Below are 23,414 nucleotides of genomic sequence, written 5' to 3'. Positions count from 1 at the left end.
TTTTTGAAGTGAAAAGACTGTGAGGATCTACTGGCTGATGTCCTAATGGACATATTCAACATCTGCTTGAGATGAGCATTAAGGCTATCCCACAGTGCTTCAAGGCTACCACCACCAGTAGGAACAACCATCAATCACTACTGACCCATAGCACTTACAGCAATAATCATGAAGTTCCTTGAGCAGCTAGTCATAAGTCACATTAGGATCAGACTCTCCACCACGCTGCACCCTTTGCAGTTCATATACTCCCCCGACCATTCCACAGATGATGCAACATTGTATGCTTTTCACCTGGAACTATCCCACCTCCAAACAAAGAATACACATCAGAATCCCATTTATAAGACTTGAGTTCAGTGTTCCAACACAATCATACCCCAACAGCTGACGGCTAAACTAGACCTGCTATATTGCACTGGTCGTCCTCACAGGAAGACCCCAGTCAGTTTGGGTCTGCCTCAAGATCTCCAGCAGCCCTCCAGGGCTGTATACTCAGCCCAGTACAGTTCACACTGCTGCCCCACGACTGTGCTGAATTTCCGGATCCAATTGAATCATCGACCCCACAGCAATTGGCCTAATCAGTGACAGTGCTGAAACATCATACAGAGAGGAGATGGAATGGCGCATGGCCTGGTGCAGGAATCACATTCCGTCCTTGAATGTCGACAAAGCAAAAGAGATGTTGATCATTCTCTGCTGTGCATAAGTGGTTGCACAGTAGAGTGAAGTTCCTTGGCATTTGCATTGCAAAAGTCCTCACATGCAGCCCAGCAGTATTTACATTCTCTCCAGTCCCTCAACAAGGCAAACATTCCTCAATTTGTGTGTTCTGTGAAACTTACTGTTTACAGAACTTTGACTACTGTGACCTGAACTGGCACATTTAAATGTTACTTTTAAATTAAAACTTCACTCTCCTCAGCTTCAAAACCAATAATGTGCTGCCACTTTATACTGGCACTACACTACACTTGACTTGACTACTTGACTTCTGAAACTTACTCAAATGACATTGGTTGTGAATTGCAGATAAGTACTGTGAAGCTGTATGATATCTGACTAGAACCTGAAAAAAATCAGTGAACCTATATGTTTAATAGTATTAGAATTTGACTGTGTATTATCGTGGCTATTTTAGCATGCTTTTGCTATATTAAAATGCTAATTAACAGTGATTTTCAGTAACAATACCCAAATACACTCAGTAATTCTTAGTGGTGACAGTGGTGCCCTTGTTTTGTTGGTGCATAAACAAATGATATAATAAATAGTTATTCTGTACTAACAATACAATAATAAATTGTTCTTCTATAGTCCCAAAAGAACCCCAAAATGAGTCATTTTTGCACAGCACCATGTGTAATACATATGTCTGAACAGTAGGGGTAAATGCAAGCTAAACTTTTTGCTGCATTCCCAGCACAAGACTTGACAACCCTTCAAACAGATGTCTGAGGTTAGGAGCCTCCAGGCTGATGCCTGCATTCACATGCACACCCAAAGACTTTTCTTGTCACCTAGCATTAGAAGTGAGGCATTCAACCTTGTCCAAAATCAACCCCCCACTCCAACAGAGTCAGTCACAATAGCATTATAGTTCATTATAAAGTCAATGATTTACCAATGGATCCCCTTCAATTAAACAATCAACAGATAAAACATATAAAAGATATAAATACATAAATGCAGGTGCCTTCCTCAAATAAATTCCTTTAATCCAACATTGATAAGAAGCACTTACAACATTGCACATCCTCCACCTAAACTAAACCTGCTGCAATCATTTTGTCACCTCCGATTTGGTATGGTCTTTGTTCTACTTTGAGGGGCTAAGCCATTATGTAAACAAGAAAACATCCCATCACTGTTTGTATATTCTGGTTATATTTGCAACTCTCTGTGACATGCATGCATGTTTTTGCACCCTTATATAAAGAGAAGGATAAGAACCAACATCAGAGTATAAAAACATTAGATTTTAGATTCAAGAGACTCAGATACATAGGGAGGCTGTGCTAAAGGAAAAGAAAAAAGATATCTAAATCTAAAAGATAGGCCTTTTACTCACTGTGGTTGTGTGCAGTCTTGAAGGTTGCACATCCTACGGATAGGTTTGGGCTTTTTGCTGACGTCACAGTAACTCCTATGCACCATCTTGCTATCTCCTTTCTTTCGGCATCCGTATTTGGTATACTGGAATCCTGATGTCAGAGAAACAAAAAAAATTAACAAAGAGACCTCTCTATCCAGTCAGGACCAGCTTCAATTAACACAATTAAATTTCCATTGCAGTATAAATCACAAACCTCCCTGTAGCCCTTCTTTTCCCGAGTGGCAGGAAGTTGAAAGGGAGTTTCTTAATGAAACGTTAGCAGGTTGAACAAATGTGTGTTCAAATGATGTTACCTCCAGCACAGGGACGTGAGCACTGGGACCAGCTCTTCAGAGCCCACTCATACGTGTCTTCCTGAATCACATTGTTGTTGTTTACTGGGACCAAGTCTTCATGTATGATGTATTTGTACATCAGTGTGGATCTTGTCTCATTGTCCTTTGGTATAATCTTGCATTAAAAAAAAAAAAAACCAAGAAAAAAATGTAGGTGTAACTGGTTGGCGGTATACACTAAAGTCTGCATTGTGCATGAGACTATTTTAGTATTCACAAATATTTATGAAAGTACATGCAGATTTAGACTTTTATAACTTTTTTGTAATCTCATTTGTAAAAGAGAACATGCAGAATGATATGCATATATATCAAAGGCAACAACATTCATTCTAATTTCACGCATTTCTAATTAACATTTTCATGTATTCAAATCATAAACTGAATTAATCTTTTTATGGTTTCATATCTCATTTCACACCACAACTGAAATTCTGTGTACAGGACACATTATATAGTGATTAACATATTAGATTAACATGTTGAAAAGGATAAGATTAATCTTTTAATAATGAATATGCAGACTGTTCAAACTTTGGTATACAGAGGAAAAACTTTATAGCATGCGCTATAATAAGATAGGTTTGTGAAAAAAAAATTATATGAACTTTTATGCCAGATTTATGCAAGATTTCTTCATGGATAATGGCAAATCAGGATTCTCTAGTTTCATAGTAATGAATAAAAACAAACAAAACAAAAACACATCCCAGTCAGGTGAGGCAGTGATGCAAAATTAACATGACTGATACAAAATAATGTACACTATCTATAGGGGTGGAAATTGCTATATTAACAGCAACTCTGTGGATGCAGCAACATTCTGTGCAGATACGTGTGATTAGTTTGAAGGAAAAGTCAACAATATTTTCAATAGCTCATTTCATTGAACAACAATCTCCCCATTGTAGAATTTCATGGGTCTGGAAGGGGTAAGGCAATTATGTCCATGCAGTCACTGGGAAGCACCCCAGTTCTACAGCCTTGTGAAGGAGGACTAATACTGTGGCAGAAATCTGTAATATGCCACTATCATGTGGAACTGGCATTAGGGCCTGTGACATATCAGGCCTTTCGATTTGTTTTTCGTTTTGAGTCTAGCAATTACCGACTAATGCAAAGCCAGATCTAATGAGTCATTCAAAATATGTTCTGACTCTAGAACCTGGTAGCAAATAATAATCATAAATGCCAAAGATCACACATTATGCATTGGTATCCATGGTTACCAATATAAATAATGCAAATAGGATTTTGCCATAAATGATCACTTTATTTGCCCAACCCCAAAGAAGAGAAGAGAATTAAGGATGCAGCATACAATGGACACAACATACAGTGCAGTAAATAAGTGTAATGCAGTAAATAAGAGAACATTCTTAATTGTACTGGCCTAATCTGTTCCTGTTGTTCCATGGGAATGTCTAATTATTCAATGGTCGATTACACTGTAAGACATAATAGGCACAGCACTTAAAATGTTCCCTCAAAAGTTACCACTGCTCATAGAATTTAGAAAGCCTTCTGGTGGAAAAATACATTTGTGGATTAAAGTGCTTGAATCTTTAGTGGTAAGATAGCAATATGTGACTCAAAAATGAACATGATAAACTTATTGCATCCCTTAAGCTTTTACAGGCCTGCTTGGCTCTAATACATGCTCAATGACAATTACTCACCCTCCACTCTTCCTAAGCCTGACTCATCTCCATCTCATTTAACAGATAATCTCATGTTGTGCTTCGTTTGACACCCACAGTGAATCAGCCAGGCATGAGCTCTCTCCAAAGACCTAATTTTCTCTCCCCATTGAGAACATCTGTCAAAGAGCACCACATGCACGCTCACTAGGGCAAACTCAGGCCATGAGCATTACTGCTGTCGGGCATCACTGCCCGCTGCTGCTGTGGTTGCCACTATCTAAGCAACACCTAACAATCACTGCTGCTATCCTAGCAACTCCTAGTGTATTAGGTGACACTACCACCACCTCCTCACTCTCCCAAAACCTCACACTGTGGTGTACCAAACAGGTCTCTTGGTTACCTGAACTCCACTGCTGACAATGGGCCCAAGGGACATATTTTGGAAATAGCTGGTGAATATTTTGGTGTAAGGCTTGCACATTCAAATGTGGAATAAGATTGCAGACCTCGCAATGAGATTCTGACTCATGCAATGACATGGAATACAAAAATATATAGCACAAACAAACTGTGTGTTTGTGTGCACGTGTGTTAAGATGGTAGCAGCATTATTTCACAGCAATTTGCTTTCTGGATAACGCAACACACCCATTGTAACTTCCAACAATAAAGTAAAAGTTTTCAACATGATCTTTGACTGTTTAGTACAAGACTAGTGAAATATGCTTTTTTCAAATACTGAAAAATACTGTGGATAAATATCTACAAAACAAAATGATCTTCAAACTTGACTAATTGATTGAAAAATTATGTGATTAAACAGCAACTGTTGCAAGTGGGACCCAATACCACCCAAAAAAAAAAAGTTGCCAATTTGTGGCAACATCACAGAACAAGGGGAGCTGATATTTTGAATAAACTTGGGGTTTGAAATTGTGCAAGGACATTGAATGACAATCTCGCCTGACTCTGTGGAAGGGGACTGGGCAGAGTCTCACAATTTTTGGATATAAACCGGCAGAAGGTCCCGCTTGAATGGGATGGAAGTGGACAACTACTTGGGTTTAAAAAAACATAGTGGGAAGTTGGATGGCCAGGGCATAGATTTGGTATGTGGTCTGACTGGCTAGACTTTAATTATCTTTGCAGAAGAACAAAATTATCATAGTCTTCAGCCAGTTAAGAATTAGTGTAGGTCTCTGCACAACTTCACTGGCATGAAGCCCCAGGGAAAGTCAGCCAAACTGTCAGGGGCTGATCACTCAGTATAACATGCAATCTATTAGTAAGGAGCTTCTAATTTTCTATAGGTTCTTATGAGGTTCTGAATATAATCTTGCAGTGTGGTACCCATATATTCATACAGTTTGTTTCATAACCATTCTCAACATCTGCAGGCAATTTCACGTATTCTTAATGATGGCACGTCTTTGAAAGGGTTGTATACTAATAGATATGAGTTTTAAGCAACACATGTATATACATGCATATACATCAGATGTAAACATCTCGAGCCACACCAAACTTATGCCTGAGTGGTTAATACAACTGACATCTTCTCAGGAATTGGAAATATAGGCCTACCAGATATAATTTCTATCTCCTTGCCTCAAAAGAAAGTTTTCATTTTTGAAATTTAATGTGCCTTTGACTTATTCTTCGAATAGTCATACACTTCAAAAATAATTAAATGCCAACCATTAACTGCTGCCACTGACAATTTAGGATTTAAATGTCAAATTATTATCTTAGTCATTAGAAGTCTTAAACATGTCCACAGACTTTGCCTTGGAGGGATTCACAAGGCAAAGGCCAAACATTTAGCAAAAATATTGTTCCTCGGCCACCATAAGAAGCATGCAAATTTTTAAAAGATGCTGCTTCCTCTATCCTTAAACTGTAGCACCTATAATGACCTGTATATGATATTCAGTTATTTCATTTCCCATTTCTATTTTATATTGAATGTGATTGCTAAGGAACATAGTAAGCAAAAACTGAAAAAAAAGTGCCTATATCGTTAGCAGCAAATTATCATGGGGTGGTGTGCACATTCAAACCTGTGTAGGATTTCTTCTCTTCCAGCTATTAACTAGTAATATGATCTAAACTAATTTTTTTTTAAACTAGTAAAAAAAAGACTAAAAAAAAAAAACTAGTTACAACTAGGTCATCAGATGGAACCATACCTCTTCTGTACCTCACATACCCACCCAGTTAATCACATCAGTCTTGTTTTATTTCTGCTGTTCTATACATGTACACATTTTTTCTTGTTTTTTTACAAGAAAGTAGCTGGCTCCCACTGATGGATGAACAGAAGAAAGACAAAAGGGAAAAAGCCTTCTATACGAACAGATGTGTGGAAATAAGGTGTGACCTGATCAAGACACTTGCTGCCTAGCAATCGTTGCCTAGCAACACTTCTTTGACAGAATGGTATCTTCAAACAATGTAGTGGAAGGGGCCATTTCTTACACAAAAGAGTAAGAGGAAAAAAATAGACAAGACCAAAAAAAAAAAAAATCTGCAGTCCAATATACAAACTTGTGCTCTAGCTAGGACACTTAGATACAGGTTAGTATCCCACATATCAAGTTTGCCGGTATTGATTAGCTTGGACAGCCCAAGACCAGTGTGCAATGACACAAATCTGGACAAACCTTTTTAATTCCGGAATTACATTAACCACCACAGCAGGCCATGAAGTAAACTGACCTGGGTTAAGAAGCCAAATCAGCTAAGCTTTCTCAGTGATGAATTACATAGTGCTACCTGAATATGCTAACCTGTTTACCATATAATGTTTTGTTAGGTTGTTCATATTACAAAACTAATACACCACAAGTTAATGAACTGGCTAGCTGCATGCACTGCGTGTATTACAATGAAATAAAAACAAAGATGTTGAAATATGTTCCCTTAGCAGCGTTTATGTCTGTTTCATCTGTTTATGCTAAATAATTAGTATAAACTACCCAGTGTTACTAGAATGTACTAGTTAGTGTCACGATTAGTCCCTCCTACCGTTTTCCGTGTTTTCCCTGTCTTGTATATTTTAGTTCCATGCAATAGTTTTGTTTTCTCCGCCCCTTGTTTGATTGCTTACACCTGTCCCTCGTTTCTACTTTATTAAGTTCATGTATTTATACCCTGTTGTGTTCCCTGTGTCTTGGCTGTTCATTGTTTATTTGAATGGTTGTGTTTCTTGGAATCCATGCATTTATGTTTATTTGATGGTTGCGTTTGTGTGTTTGGTTGTTTTGATATTTTTGCAAACCCGCTCTATGACCCTGGACTGCCCTAACCACTCTGATTTTGGATTTGCCCATAGTAAATCGGCTCTTCTCTGCACGTGTCCGCCTCCTTACCGCTCACCATTACAGTTAGCTAGTATATCAGCATACAGAATGCAGATATGCCAATCCAAAAATACCTGATGATGTTAACACTTTTAACTGAGAAGCTCTTGATTTGGCTTGCCATGACTCCTGCTCATCACCAGTGTCTGGGTTGTGTTAGCTACACTGTTGGTGCCTGTGGATATGAAGTCCATGTTTCTTCTTGTTTCTTCTCTGCTGTCAGGGCTCACAATTCCAAGTCAGTTCCCTCGGTCCTTTTTCCTTCTTTATTTCTAATTAGTCTGTTTTTGTCTGAGTCTTGGTTATAACAGCACCTTTGAGATTCATAGGGTATATACATTTTTTGACATGGGTGCGTGTATATTTTGCACTTTGCAACTGCATTTGCATTCTGCATGTGTTTTCTGATTTCATAAATTACAACAAAAAAAACCCACTCTCAAAACATATGAGTATGCATGTTAACAATTCCTTACAGGGTAACAGTAATGTGCTAGTTTGTTACTTTTTGATAAGTACATAAAATTACCAGAACAATGACTGCATCGTGTAATGGTCCGTCCGTGTGGAGGGTCTCAACCTCATCTTCGATGATGTAGTCCCATTCCACTCCGAGGTCAATGAAGCTGCGAGACCTCACATCCTCCCCTTTCCCATTCAGGATGTAATGTCCTGTGGCTTGGTTCTTCACCGCTGGAAGCAGTGAAGTTACACATGATCAAATGGTAAGATCAAAAGAAACAACTCTCCACAATGTACAGATCATCAGTGCCACTTCTAACTTATTTCCTTTTTATGCCATACAAAAAATCTTTCTTTGAATGGATGTAAAATCTATTTAATTCATGGTATTTTCTTAAATTATTTATAGTAAGATTTTGCAAAACTTGCACAATCAATTAGGAGACTATGAAAATATGCAGCGACTTTATGACTATGTCTGCATTATCTATTATTGTCTATTACTGACCCTACTGTGTAGCATTGGCAGAGAAGTGATATGAGTCATTCAGTGACATGGAAAAGTAATGATGCACTTTGGATTGAGAACAGGAGAGACCAGTGCAAGCATCTGAATAAATGTCAGTGAAAGATTACTGACAGAGAAGCATGTCACGTGAATCACCATGGCTGTCATTAAATATCACCGTTGCAAACAGGGATAAGGACACTGGGCAAGTGCTCTATATTGCACTAATGCATATTATTTTGCATCTAATTTGGTAAGGCATTGTAAAGCATGTGAGGCATACAAAAAGCTACAGTATTAAAAATTAAGCAACACTGGAGCAAAAATCAAGTTAAAACCAAATGAGTTAATAGACTTTACTGATGGTTTAGTGCGATGTGAGTAGTTAATGGTTTCTTATTCAGAAAAGAAAAAAAAAACACAAATTCCTACTTAAACTGAATCACCGACTATGGACACCAAGTCTTACTATACACTCATTCATTTATCTTCTAAATCACTTAATCCAGTTACATGGGACAGGAGCATATCCTACTAGCACAGGGTTCAAGCAGAGAACCAACCCTGAACCAGGCACCAGTCCATCCCAGAGCAGCTCACTGTACATCTAAACCTTTTATTATTATATTTATCCCACTGCAAACCATGTTTGCTCTTTTTGAAAATTAGTAAAATACCATGTTGAAATGTGCACCTGGTAGAATCAAATTTCATCAGTAAATAGTAACTACGAAGAAGGCTTAGCTTAAATGTTCAATGGGAAGCAAAGATAATTTCATTAGGACTATTTTGACATGAACAGAAAACTAGTTAATTAATTATCACTAAACAGTGATAAGGTCAAAACTCTTAAGCAGTGGTGAAGGAACCATTATCAAATATTAAATAATTTTACATGGTTAGGAATTGTGGGAAATATATGCATAAAAAGCTAGGAACTTGTGCTCAATAGCACATTTCTTATAGACTATTTATCTCTGGGGTCTTTTTAATTAGTTAAATTTTTTTTAAATTAGTCCATGACTGAGAATTTAGCTCACATTGGGAGGAAAAAAAGCCTGAATGTAGATAGATGCTGTTCAAATGTACTTTGAAACCAAAAACTCTCTTTTAGAGACATTGAATGGCATAAAATGATTAACATGAGTGTAATGAAATATCTTTTCATGTTAATATCAGTGTAATTGTTTTCTTCATATCAATGAAATGATTACACCACCACACTGAGATAAGATGAAAGGAAACAGTGACAAGGATCAGATATGTGTAACAGTGAGTGTGCATATATTTTCCAGGCCAGAGAGCCATGAGGACAGCCGTCACTTACCAAGAATGTGAGGGGATGCCTCATGTTCTTGGATGATCACATGTCTAGCCCCAGGGGGGATGAGGAACATCTTTATGTAACCTTTGCACCAGAGCCAAAATGGCAAAAAAGGCAAAGCATATAGGGGGAAAAGATAGCAGAAGTAATTAGTACGCAAAAGTAATGTCTCATTTTCCTTTGCAGAGGTGGACATCCTTTAATTAGGAGGTGTGCTGTTTTGCTGCTAGGCTCCAGAGAGGCAATTTCAGAGAGTTGCGCTACTGAAGTTGTCCATCAAGCTAGGTCACACAAAGGCTGTGAGAAAAAGTTACTTGAGAATGTGGCCAAAGGTTCTCCATTCAGACTCCATAAAATACATTCATCTCCTCATAAATGTCTCATGAATGGCACAGGTTCTAAGAGCATCAGGGCTATGTGAGACTGAAGTAGTTCCAAGCAGTGCCAAGGATTTCAGCAAATCAGTCAACGGTTGAATCTTGAAGGGCTGTTGAGCAACACTATCCTGTTGACAAATGTATGAAAGAAGTTGAATGGAAGAACCACTTTCCAACGTATCTCACACAAGAAAAGAAAGCGCTAAAGACACTAAGCTGCCTCCGTAGTTCTGCCCTGCTACAGATGTCCACATCTCTGCAAAGTCCACACCACTCACCAAGAACATTTCTAGAGTCCTCAGATTCATTCAGAAACACATGCCGTGCTCCCTTGGGCAGCAAGAAGGCTCCTCTTGTTTTCCCTTGAGGACAAAAATCAGCTGTTACACCATCTTCCGTAATGCAATCCTTTGCCATTGGCTTGCGAGGTCACTCTAAAGTTGCTGTGGGCAGTGTGGTCGTTAAGATGGAGTAATGATGTGATAAAGGATGATTGTAAGTACAATGTCTCATGACAGCAGCGGTTCTGACCGTCTCGACCAGTGACTGCTGTTTGGCCTTTTAACCGGTTAATGTGAACAGGTATCTACATGCCAAGAAATATATGTCTCGATAATCTTGGTAGGGGAGATGGGAGATCGGACCTTAATTGCAGAGGAGAAAGGAGAGGGAACGGGAGGTCTGAAATGGCAGCTGTGGAGATCATGTGAGCAAATACAGACCGATAAAAGGTCAATAGTGTGTGGTGTGTGCAAAATGAATTGTGCACACTGCAATATTGTGCTAACCTTTCTCAGCTGGGGCTTGGGGTCACAGATCAATTCTAAAGAATCAAATCTTTCAGACCTTTAACCTATTTGATTTTAACTTGGTGTCTGAAGGGGAGAAGGTACACAACTGTACAACTACATACAATTAACCCAGAGTAAATCTTACCAACCTCAGTGCTCAATGGTAAAGAAAGCATTACATTTGGAAAAAGAGTAAGATTAGGTAACACAGAATACTTGCAGATTGTGTTTTCCAACAAAGGGATTTCTTTTTGGCACCTCTTGCTTAACTGTTTTCCTGTTAAGAAAGTGAGTAATTGACATTAACAACATCTTAGAGAAAGTGATGACTTCATTCAAGCCAACTATACTATGTTCAATTCTACAATAACATATCATTAAGAATGCCTGTTATGACATGTTATTGACATAACGTTATCTACAAATAAGCAGTCGTGCTTTCTCATGACCTCTTATATCAAGTGAAACATGCCATGACATGCTGATTTGTGGTAATTAAGAGACAGACTTGGCATAATGAACAACATTACACTGCATGTGTCAAAGAAACTTTAGAGCAACTACATTCCAAAACTTCTACACTAACAAGACACTCTTTCACATGCTCAATGCCAAGGTAATTATACCATTATCGGTCACAAGTCTGAAACTCACATTAAGTCAGGAAATGTGCCAAGAAGGAAATAGCCCTCGATGATTGATGCATTCTGTTTTTAATCGAGCCACACCACAAATGCATCAGAGGCCACGGGGCAAAACACACATACACACACACAAAAAAATCAATTTCCATCGGCGCAACAGCACTGTCATCTTTGCAGGATTCATATTGAGCATATTTCCAATAGTGTGCATAGTGTGCATCATCATTATTTTGGGCTGTATGTCACAGAGCTCAGGGGTAATTAAGGAATAACAATAGGATGGCCATAGAGTTCAGAGGCTTGGAAACAAATAGCAAAGAGGCAATGGTTATGGGCATGTTTTCCAAACCAAAAAAGCCTTACTTATATGATATCTTCATAGGATATGGTATGAATATGATATCTATTGAAGTCAAAAAATTTATAAAAATAATAAAGCCTAAAATATTTTCTGGTTATTGTAATGGAGCTTTATTACACTAAAGCAGCTTTATCTTGGGATATATATGTCATCCCCCTCCACAGTTTCTTTGTTATTGTTTGAGTTTTTCTTTTTAACCAATGTTTGCTTGGTTCTGAGCCCATGAGATTCAGTAAGTATTAGCAGTAAGTAAACAATTTAGCAGGATTTTGTTTCTCATTGTTTCTCACAGAAGGTCTGACAGGGATAAACATGAAAATGTATTAATTTATTATTATTAAATTATTATCAACCACAAAGATTTATATGTTTACATAAAGTACAGAGTATAAGATACTATAATAACAAAATTGTACAACTATAAAACTGTAAACTATATGGCAAGAAGACTCATACTGCAGGAAACTGCTATTGTCTCCTGTACCTCACATTTGGTGCCACTTCAAATTCATATTTTTTTCCACTGTAATCATACTCATGTTTAAAACTAAAACAAACAAAAGCACTTAAAATCAAGGTTGTTTGGTTTATATGCCATATACTCTGAACAATGAAATTATGATGCTATGTTGGTGGAGCTGTGTCATAATGATAACAGGTAGTCGTTGTGATGCAGTTCTGGTGAACCCTGCTGAATATAATTAACATAATAGTGACTCGGGGTTCTTGAAAAGCAGTATATCATCCTTGTGTATCATTATAAGTAAACTAAATGCAGTTGTATACCTGAGAAGGTACTCAGTTCTAAAAGTTTTTACCCTCTGGTGTCCAGAATTATTTGTCTAGTTTGTCTTGAGAGGGGAATGCATTTCAATGCCAAACCAGAGTCATCTTCTAACTAACAAATCACAGAAAATGGAGGTGGGATTAATTTATTAAGACAGCTGTATTGGCCTGTTGAAGCTGCCATATTCTTGGAAAGCTTTATGACATTGCAAAAAAGTTGGGGAAAAAATTTAAAAATTGAAAAGGTATTTGATGTGATTTGATGTCATAGCATGTGCTTTTTGCATTCAGTGCACTATATAGGTATTTTCAGAATATTTGACTTGGCAACACAAGAACTAAAAATTTGAGCTAAAAGGGAGATAGCAGAACCATATCTCCATATTGACAATTTATCAAGCATTGATATGGATACATGTACAATGGCATGACAGAAATTCATGAGGAAAAAAATCTTTATATATATATATATATATATATATATATATATATATATATATATATATATATATATATATATATATATATATTCTTGATCAGTTCCATGATTAATACATGAAATTGAGTTTGTGCCTTGTTGACATGATTCCCTGTGATAGATACTGTCACAATCACCCCCTTCACAGCCGTGTCTCCTTTTACATGGCACTGGAAGACATGTGATGCTACGTGACAGTTTCTGTTTTTTTTCCATGCTATGTCGCCATGTGCTTGTATTTTGGTGTCTGTCTGTGCATCATGCTCATGTTATTTGTTACCTCTCCCAGCCATTATGATTTTCATGCCTTTCCTGTATGTTCCTTCAGTGTTCATTCTGTTTTTTTCTGTGGCATTTTTATTCATTTTTTAAATAAAGGACTCGCTCCATAATTTCAACCTGCTTTCCTCGAATCATGGCAGATGCCAATGGGTGGCAAGGATATACAGTGCCCTTAAAAGTAATCAGATTTATCTGGATTGATAAATGACACACAGATTGTTCCAGACTATTTTAAATGCAAATCAATATGCTCTTAAGGTAAATTTTTGAATGTCATCAGAGCTTAAAAAAACCTGAACATGTGGCTTTCATAAGTATTCAACATGTTCAGACTAGTATTTATTAGAGTTATATTTTGCTGGAATAACATCTATGTTGGGGAATGTTACTGCCAGCTTTGGAAATGTTTTGGAGTGGTTTTTACACTTTCCTCCTGGAAGATTTGCTCCAGCGTTTTGAGTGTGGTTGCATGATGCTTGTAGACTGCAACTTTCAAATAGTCTATCAGACTCTCAATTTTACTGAGGCAACTAGAACATTCATCTTTTGGTTGTTCAACCATTTCTGTGTTGCTTTATCTTTCTTGCTAAAAGTTGCAGTCTCTCCAAATTTTTAGTTCTTTTAGCAGACTGAACAAGCTGTCTGCCTATATTCTGCATCATCCATCTCTCCAATTTAAAAAGATGTCCAGTCCCTGCTGAGGAAAAGCAACCAGTGTTTACCCACCTCACACACAGCATTCTGAATTTTGGTAAAAATCTTCCATTTCTGCTTCATCTTCACACAAAACATTAACACTGAAACCGGGTAAACTCCAGACTAGTTTTAATGTGGTTCATCTTTAGCATTTGCATCTTTTAGCCATCCAGACGAGATGCGGAGCTCTTGATATTGTTGAATGGTGCATCTTCACGTCATTCTCAGTCACTGAACTCTGTATATCCTTCTAGCTTTGACACTGAGTTTTGACAGCCTTATCTAGGTAGTGCCTGGGTGTTATGAGGTAACTTCCATTTGGATTCAACAACGCTTACTGGGATATTCACTTGGATATTATTTTGTAGCTTTTTCCTATCTTCTGCATGTCTATAACTTTAATTTCTTTAGAATGCTCGTTGGTCTTCATATCATGCAATATTTCCATATCACAGCCATGTACAATTGTACATAGTGAGATGAAATGTAGTTCCTCCTGGACCCATGCCTAACATGCATGACATAGACTGTGCTGTTAGTACATGAAAATATCAATGGCAGTAAAAAAAAAAAAGGGGGGGCGGGGGGGTTTGAGCTTTTAACATGGCATTTAACATGAAAGGACATTTCCATGTCTGTGAATTGAAATGAAGTAATGAAGTGTGTATAAAGTGCAGTATAGTGCCAGCATAAAGTGGCAGTGCATTAATGGCTGCAGGCCTGAGAATGAAATTTGAAAGTGACATTTAAAAGTGACACTTAAGCACTGTGTGAGTCATATCATTTGCACTGTGAACAGTAAGTCCCACAGAACATGTACATTGCTCGGGAGTCTGACCATCTGGGGTAGAAGCTGTTGGCCAGCCTGAAAGTCCTCAACTATAACCTACAAAACCTTCCGGATAGCAGGGGAGCAAATAGACTGTAGAAGGCATGGGAGGGATCATCCTCAGTGCTGGACCAGACAGTGATGCTGCTGGTTAAGGGGTCTTTTTTCCAGAATTTGTGCGCCTTTGTTATGACTCACAGGCAGAGGGTAATTGTAAGCCAACTGTGTCCTCGTTAGGGCAATATCTTTCATCTGTGTAAAACTGGAGCTTCCCCAGGGGGAAAACATGTTTCACCAGTCTTAACCACTAAATTCTGTAGCTCCTTCAAAACACCTTCTTGCTCCAACATTGAGTTTTGAGAGACGTCCTTGTCTAGGTAGTGTCCTGGGTGGTATGATGCAACCTCCACTTCCTCATCTATTTTAACAGATCCAGCAGTGCTCACTGAGATACCCCAACACTCATTTACATACTTTTACATGAATTAACTATTTATGAGTCAGTTATAAATAAATATGACAGAGCACAACTATCAAAGTGTCATTTGCAATCAAGACGAATCTTGTTACTTTTAAAAACTCGAATATTTAATAGCTGAATATTTTTCCAAAGCACTTTATATTTGAAAATCTTAAGAAACATTTATTATTGTTTACTGTTTTTGACAGAAAAATATTCTTTAAAGACCCTGTAAAACTTACTGCAGAGCTGGCATGTTTTTATGGATATTATGGATCATTTTTACCTGAGCTGACAGTTCAGCATTACTCAAATTGCCACAGTACTACAGCTCATTATTATAATAACATCTATTAAAATTATGTATATGCATACATATTTCTAAATGTAGATTACATTTAAAATTTTGGCAAAAGGTTAATGCCAAAAACAGCACAGCACAGGCATTGTGTTCATTTCCCTGAGAAACACAACTTTGGGCTTAAACATTAAACATTTCTTGGTAAGAAGAAAACAAGAAAGAGCTGTCCATTGATGGGCAGTATATTGTTGTTGTTGTTCTTTTTCTACTTTTTAATGCTTTTAATGCTTTCTAATGCTAAAAATTTAGCATGTCTATCATCTTATATCATCATGTTATGTAAATGACTATGGTTTTATTGATTCACCTGAAAGTTCATAGTTATTCAAACTCTATTTATTTAATCTTGTGATTTATTGAATATTCTCAAACTCATTAGACATTATTAACCATTTATTCTCAAACTTATTAAAGATGAATTAAAGATTATTAGATGATATCATTTATCATTAAAGATTAGTAATTTTGGCTCATCCTTAACTTGATGCAGGAGGTTTGAGGAATGATTTTTGGAAAACACCCACCATCACCAAAAGGCTCACACATCCCACTTGCCAAGTCCACTAAAATGTGCAAGACATTTTGTGTGATGTGCTTTTACCCCAAAACAAGGATGCAGTATTGGGACATTGCTTTAAAAAAATGATAGGACTGTTGTGCCAAACAGATGTGTTGAGAGATTCCAAGTCTAGTAAACAACTGCATTTGCCCATGGACTGTCCTGAAGAAAGAGAAGCGTTAGGGTCATACCTGCTTTCTTGGGGGTTCGGGTGAAGGTTCCTTTCACAGTTCTGCAGTGGGAGTTGTCACCCCCGCACACACCACACTTGTCTTCAATCTTGTTGGAGTCAATTTCTCTGTCACAGCCCACTTTCTGGAAGAGAGATATTCCAGCTAAATGAGATGCCGGGCATAACACTTCTTCTGAAGCTAGTTTTGACTCGGATTCTTTGAATTGGTCCCTGTAGATGCTTATGTTATGACAGCATGGCCCTAGTTTAGCACTGTAAAAATCATTCCCATCTGACTCTGTTGGAAAGAAGACATGCACAGTCCTGGTTAAGTCCACATACGCACTAGAACACAGACAGACACAGACACACACAAACAGAGCCCTCTGCTGTGTTCTTTGCAGTGGACATTTTGGCATCTCAGGAAAACTTTTTCAAAGTTTGTGGTCAAACATTTGCTTTTCCTGAATACTTTGGAAAATCATGACAAGTGAGTGGACAGTTAGCTATTTCCCCAAAAAGAAACCTTTTTAATAATAAATTATCCCTGTCTGGTGAAACAAAAATTACCAATATGCTCCTTCCAACCATGGTGAAAGCAGCCCATTAGTCATACAACACTATCACTGCTGAACGGAACTCGGATATAGCGAACAGTACTCTGATGTATTGATATCAACAGTGAAGTCATCATTCTAGACAGTATCACATAGGCTTGCGTTTTCTCCCCTGACAAACTGCTATCTGGGTTTTTATTTATAGATTTTTTTGGAGTTGGGCAATGCTGCCGGCAGAGGTTTCACCATTGATGTGAAGAGCTTTGAGCGGCTTACCACACACTCCCCCCGCATGCATATGCTGTAGGGGTCCTTGTAAGAGCACCTCGTGCCATCATGCACCAGTTGCTTCATGTACGCCACGTCACCTGTCTCCTTCGACTGGCAGTACAGGTGACATCTTTTGTTGGCTGAAAGAAAGGAGGAGGTGTTTAGGTGAGGGCCAGTGGAGATCTCACTGGTTCTTATCTATATGTGTGCTATCTGCTACCATGTAGGAGGCAGATCTGTTGACATGGGAAGCTAACAGTGATGGTGCTCGGAGGCTAAAATAATTCTCTGATCTCTAAGCCATGGTATGTTTCACACATTTTCTCCCTGTTTATGGAGTCAATACCACCCAGTGGATCATATTAAGTACAGCATATACAGAAATCACAGGAGGTAAAGTAGTAAGAAGCCTTTTTGAAATGCTTCAAACAATGTGCTGTACTATCACCACAGATATAATCACATGGAAATGAGGTATAACCATGAGGTATAACCACATGAAAGCCCAGAAATCCAAGCACCAAAGATGTTGTCCTTGGTATTCCAAATTGCTGCAAATACTCTGAGCATGAACATTATTATATATGTATTCCAATAGGTGACGCAAACAAATAAAAGACACATGCCTGTATATAAATGACAGTATATAATATGGATACATGGAAAATTCTTTCTTCTACAGTTATATGAAGAGTCAAGGTCTTTTCACCATCAGACGAAAGCATTAAATCTTTCCTTTTTTCCTCCATGACTAGTGGTCAAAATCCTTTGAATAAGCGTAAATACCATTTGAATCAGAGGATCCATAAAGACCACCTGTATTAAGTTGCACCTCTGTTATAGAACTATGTCACCTGGGGTGAAGGTTTTTTTTTTGTTTTTTTTCCAAGCATGTCTTGAGGAGCAATCCATCAGATTATACGTGAGGCTCCATTTTAGGGGCATGGCAGCTTCTTAGATTCACTGGGAGTCATACATGGCTAAAAGCGAGGTGAAGGGCCGGGGGGGAGGGGAAGGTGGTGTGGGGAGAAGGGAGAGTATAGGGGTGAGAGATGGCCACTTGAGCATGCTCCTTGATGATCTGCAAAGCACACCCACGGCCTGGCCCCTGTTCATGTGTGATGGTTTTTGCACAGAGATATACATGAAAAGAAGGCCGATACAGAAAATTCCTTTTCCGTAAAATGGATGAATGAGTGCATATTTCTACTCTGGGCACAGATGGTCAGCTCTTTGAGTCCAAACCTGATGGCCAATAAATCAAAGCATATTGGAGGACCAATTTCAGAGGATTCATGTTAGGAAAAGCAGTTTTATTGTCAACAATGTCGGCATATTTTGTAGTTGCTGCAAAAACACAAATGCATTTTTTTTCTAATATAATCCTTGCTGCAAAAAATCTACTGTACTTAGGTGCAAATTAAGCCTAGAGTTGGGCCAAATTGCATTGTAAATAAGATCCCATCTTAACCAAGTTGTAATGAGTTCCAGAGGTTGAAGGGAATCTGTACTCTGTGTTCCCTGTGAATTTATCCCATACCCAATCTAACACTCACCATCTGGGTGCTCATATGGGAGCCAGTGGTGTTTTGTGTTCTGGTACTCAAAGTGGGAGTTGCGGAGCTGACACTGCTGAGCCCTGAAGTCCTCAAAGTGCTTGGGGCAGTCATCCGTGTTGCACAATTTGAATTCATAGTTAACTCCTTGGCAGTCCTGACCACCATTAGCTGGACTGAATTACAAATGTCAAAAGAAAAGTCAAGAAATGTCAAAAAACTCATTAGATTACTCTAATTATTAGACTATTGAATAATTGCTTAATTAGGTTTTGATGTATTACATGTCTGTTTAATAAAAAAGCAATAATAAGCATCTTCAGCAAAAACAATTATTCATGTTTATTTATTTATTTTTAATTTAATATAACTACTAACACACATGGATTGGAATGAAGCAAACCTACGCTGGGTTATTGCACTGACGCGTCCGAAAGTGCACGCCTGTCCCGCAGGTGCGTGAGCACATGCCGTACTTGGTCCATGCACCCCAGACGCCATCTTGTTTCACCTGGTTGCCATTCTTCCACATGCAGTGACCTTTGTAACACCACTGTAGGAAGAAGGGAGAGCAGCATGGCTGAGCCCGGGACAAATGTAAGGGGCCGGAAGGTGAGGGTGGCCGATGTAAGCATTCATGTCATGATGTTTTCTAATAGACGATATTGATATGATATCATGATATATCAAAAGATGAATAAAATAGGTGTGGCATGATTTGGGAATTTGTCCTCTTTGGGAACTTGTTGTCTTTACCTTCCCAGGTGCACACTCCGTGCCGTCCAGTGGGGGGCCCTTCTTGGTCTTGCAGAAGTAAGGGTTGTCCGGGTGACTGCACCACAGCTGCTTGCAAGGATCAAAGGTGCGGAACTGAGGGGAGAGAAAATAAGGCAACGGTGCTAATGGATTTTGTTTTGTGAGCCAGAGAGAGAGAGAGAAAGAAAGAGAGAGAGAGAGAGAGAGAGAGAGAGAGAGAGAGAGAGAGAGAGAGAGAGCGCCATAAAGCTTATATTTCTATTCACTCCTACAAGAGTTTGGTCCCTTGAGTCCCTTTTTCTTTCTAAGAGACCAGCTGTTGGTTCAACACTGATTTTTAATTGATTCAGCTGTCAAGCTTGGATGGTGCGTCTCAGCACTGATGAGCCCACCCTGAGGCACAGATTTTTTTCTGCCATAGTTCAGCTCATTACCACAGACGAACTGTGAAGATGATAAGACTACAGCCCTGGCGCCTTTTTTTCAGACAGGCTGACTGTATAGAGATACGCTTTGAGATGCATGAAGACACGGGGCCCGTTGAATGAATGTGGCTGCTCCGTATTTTGTTCTTTACAAAAGGCCACGCAATGTAAAAGGAGGGGAGGGGGAGAGGTTAATTAAAATTAACAAGAGGCACAAGCTCAGGAGAAATAAAGGAGATGAAACACACAGTTAGTCACCGGTGAAGTACTTCTTGTATTCAAACACCTGGCTGTATGGAGCCAAAGCTCCATATTATTAAACAGAAATCTAACACTCATGCAGGCGCACTCAAGAAGGAGTTTAAACAATTCTGCTATTCTTACTGAAATCCTCATTTTCTACATAAAGTGTCCATACCATGGCCAAAGGATGCCAATACTGCACTATAAGGGCTTAGAGTCTGGCATTAAGGAAGTCCGTCAATATCCTGGGCCAAATCACAAGCTCAATGAATCATGTAGCAATAGACAGAAAAATCAAAAACTTATAAACCAACTTCTAGTTCTTTAGTGGGAAGCGGGGGACAGGGGTCACAGTGGGGCTTCAGCAAACAGGGTGATGCAGCTTGTTTAAGTGGGTGAGGATGGCAGATAGAATTCGCAGCATGTTTATCTTGGATACTTGTGTGTCTGGCTTTGGTGACGGAATGCAAAGCATCTTGCCATCTGTTGCCAGGCCCAATAGCAGATGTGAAAGTGGGGAGGTGAGCAGGTGTCTAAATTACAGGCGTGATGATATAAGGCATGCTGCTTAGAAGTCAAACATGTTGCAAGGCATGCTGCTTAGAAGTCAAACATAATCTTACATCACAAAATTTATATTTAATCAAATTGAGATATAATTTATAGAAACTTTTTGTTTTTAAATAAGACAGTGACAATTTAAATAAAACTTTCAGTACTTTCCACTGGACAAATATTTTAAAAACTATAAAAACCTTTTTTTTTTTTTATGCATGGTTAAAATACCATGAGGATTCTGTGTCCATGAGGATCACAGTCCTGGTGTGGTTACAGCAGTTTTAAATCCAGATTCTCATATGAATTTAGTTCACTCTTGTACAAGACCAAGAAATACAACAAAGTCAAAGAGAGGTCATTCAGATAATACAATAAACCACTAAAAGTTGAATATTAACTAGATACTTCTCCATCTTGAATACTTTCTATGTGTAACCGCAACTAGCTTTCATTTCTCATATTCAAATACAACTTATTTAAGAATAGCTGTGGTTTTGATGCATAAATGTTGATTTTGCAAATATACAAACAGATAAAAAGTGGCTGTGACTGCACTTACTGAGGTGCAGATTTTGTATCCCACTCCAAAATCAAAGCGGCACTGCTCATCCATAGAGTAATTGATCCCTGGAAGTTCTGGCAGCTGAGGCCAGTCGTGCTTGAAGGGATCATCGAGGAGGCAGTCATATGAACTGCAAGGAACAAACAAGACAACCTTTACTACAATTGCAAGGAAGACTCCATCCTAGACTGCATGCTTTATTGTAGGATCAGCACTCACTGTCAGTTACACAGTGTCGTGTAAGACGCAACCATGAAGAAGGTCATAATGATACACAGGCTGAAAACACTATCCCAAACTGTGTTTTGCTTTCATGTATGTCAGTGAAGTTCTCATGGTTTTACAAAGAATGAACTTGCAATCTACAAAAACAGCTAAAAACATTGAAAGATCTAAAGAAATTGTTCTTACAGGTTTGTGCAACTGACACCCCCCCCAAGTGATTTTATCAGAGTTGACTGAGGACATATTAAAAAGGAAAATAATTATACACTATTGTAAACCAGTATCTACACAACGGGGGCTTAACTAAGATATAAAGAGCCATGCTTCGAACTGCTGACAGCTATTGCTGGGCCTAATCCTTGATCTGAGGCAGGGACCCTTCAGATCAGATGCCATGTTTTGTTCTAAGCTTTATGTATAAAAGACTGCATTATTGGGGGTTGCAGAGGACTCGAGGCACTTATAAAAACCCTGAAGATCAAATGGATGGATAATTTCCATTACTGGAGCACAGCTAATGTACTGCATTTACAGCAAGGGTCATAAGGTGCAAGTTGAAAGAACAAGAAAGTGTCTGTTATATTATTAAAAGCAGTATGGATCAAAATACTTTTGTGTAATACATTAATGATACTTAGAAAGAGAGAGAGAATTCCATCTTGCTTATTTACTTTTCTACTACTACCATTTTTATTTCTTATCATTTAAAAAAAATTGTCATCTCTAAATCCATGGGCAAAAGCTGACAAACCCATAACAACATAATAACCTCCATTATATATTTAAAAACTGTACTGATTTATTAATAATAGGTCATCAAAATAGACAATAAAATGATGTATCAAGTATTTGGAAAACACAGCCCAGTTAAGATATAATGTGGGTCTCTAAAATCCAGACATGTTTAGACATCTCACATATGATGAACCAATGCTATTAAGCTTGGTAATGTGGTTGTGCTGTGTAAGAAAGCCTATATCTTGCAATCTACAATGGATTCCGAACAAGGTTTTAATAAACCTCGCAAATTGCTTTCATCTTTTTCCCAGGCGTAGGCCTATTTAGCTTGTTTAGGCACATTACATAGTATTAAAGTCAGTAATGATGACAAACATGTAACCTAAGACTTTAATTAAAGGATCAATCATAATTATACCACATGGTCAGATGGAATGATTTCTTTGGTGTGCAAAAAAAAACAAACAAAAAAAACAAAAAAACATTCACTGGACACTGACGTAATGACTCTTATGAGAGCCCAGTGACTGGGAAATTCAGCAATTAATGGATATTTGTGAACATATAACTGCATTACACCAATGCACATGTTTTGCAATACCTAAAAAAAGAACTCTGGGATTGCATGGATAATTGGCATCCCATCATCATTTTTCCAAAGAGGAATTAACCTCTGGTGTTCAGCAAAGTATTCAATTATTCAAAAATCTGTCTGCTACAAGAAAAAATTCTCCTAGGACTATCTAGTGAATCAGTGGAGGCCTGGGAAGAGAAATGAAAGCAATTTGCAATTCACTGTGCAATGTAAAATACACCATGGATTAGAATATTGGCTGTCATGCACAAATGACTGGTTAAAGTGGAACTGGATTATGTTATTACAATCATCAAGACACTAAAATCCACTAGTACTTTTCCAGATTTAGCAAACCTCAATACTATTTAAGTTGAGTCTCTGTTAAGTCTATTAAG

The 23,414-nt window shown here is 38.2% G+C and overlaps 1 protein-coding gene across 3 annotated transcripts in view; it reads right to left on the bottom strand.

The window, feature by feature from the left end:
• adamts3 (ADAM metallopeptidase with thrombospondin type 1 motif, 3) overlaps positions 1-23,414 on the bottom strand; it is a 76,947-nt gene that overhangs the window by 19,255 nt on the left and 34,278 nt on the right. For all 3 annotated transcript variants that reach the window (XM_027028514.3, XM_081714117.1, XM_081714118.1), the window contains 10 exons: positions 21,477-21,609; positions 19,692-19,805; positions 19,343-19,488; positions 18,936-19,111; positions 17,386-17,519; positions 16,572-16,695; positions 9,760-9,840; positions 7,992-8,155; positions 2,413-2,569; positions 2,075-2,207 (listed from right to left, as the gene is read on the bottom strand). In XM_027028514.3, the coding sequence (XP_026884315.2) occupies positions 2,075-2,207; positions 2,413-2,569; positions 7,992-8,155; positions 9,760-9,840; positions 16,572-16,695; positions 17,386-17,519; positions 18,936-19,111; positions 19,343-19,488; positions 19,692-19,805; positions 21,477-21,609 (1,362 nt within the window). The remainder of the gene's footprint in view (positions 1-2,074; positions 2,208-2,412; positions 2,570-7,991; positions 8,156-9,759; positions 9,841-16,571; positions 16,696-17,385; positions 17,520-18,935; positions 19,112-19,342; positions 19,489-19,691; positions 19,806-21,476; positions 21,610-23,414) is intronic.

Source organism: Electrophorus electricus, chromosome 5 (assembly GCF_041902795.1).
Source record: "Electrophorus electricus isolate QZ-2024a chromosome 5, ASM4190279v1, whole genome shotgun sequence".
NCBI lineage: Eukaryota > Metazoa > Chordata > Actinopteri > Gymnotiformes > Gymnotidae > Electrophorus > Electrophorus electricus.
Note: the sequence above shows the minus strand (reverse complement) of the source record. Positions and strands in the feature narration are given on the sequence as shown.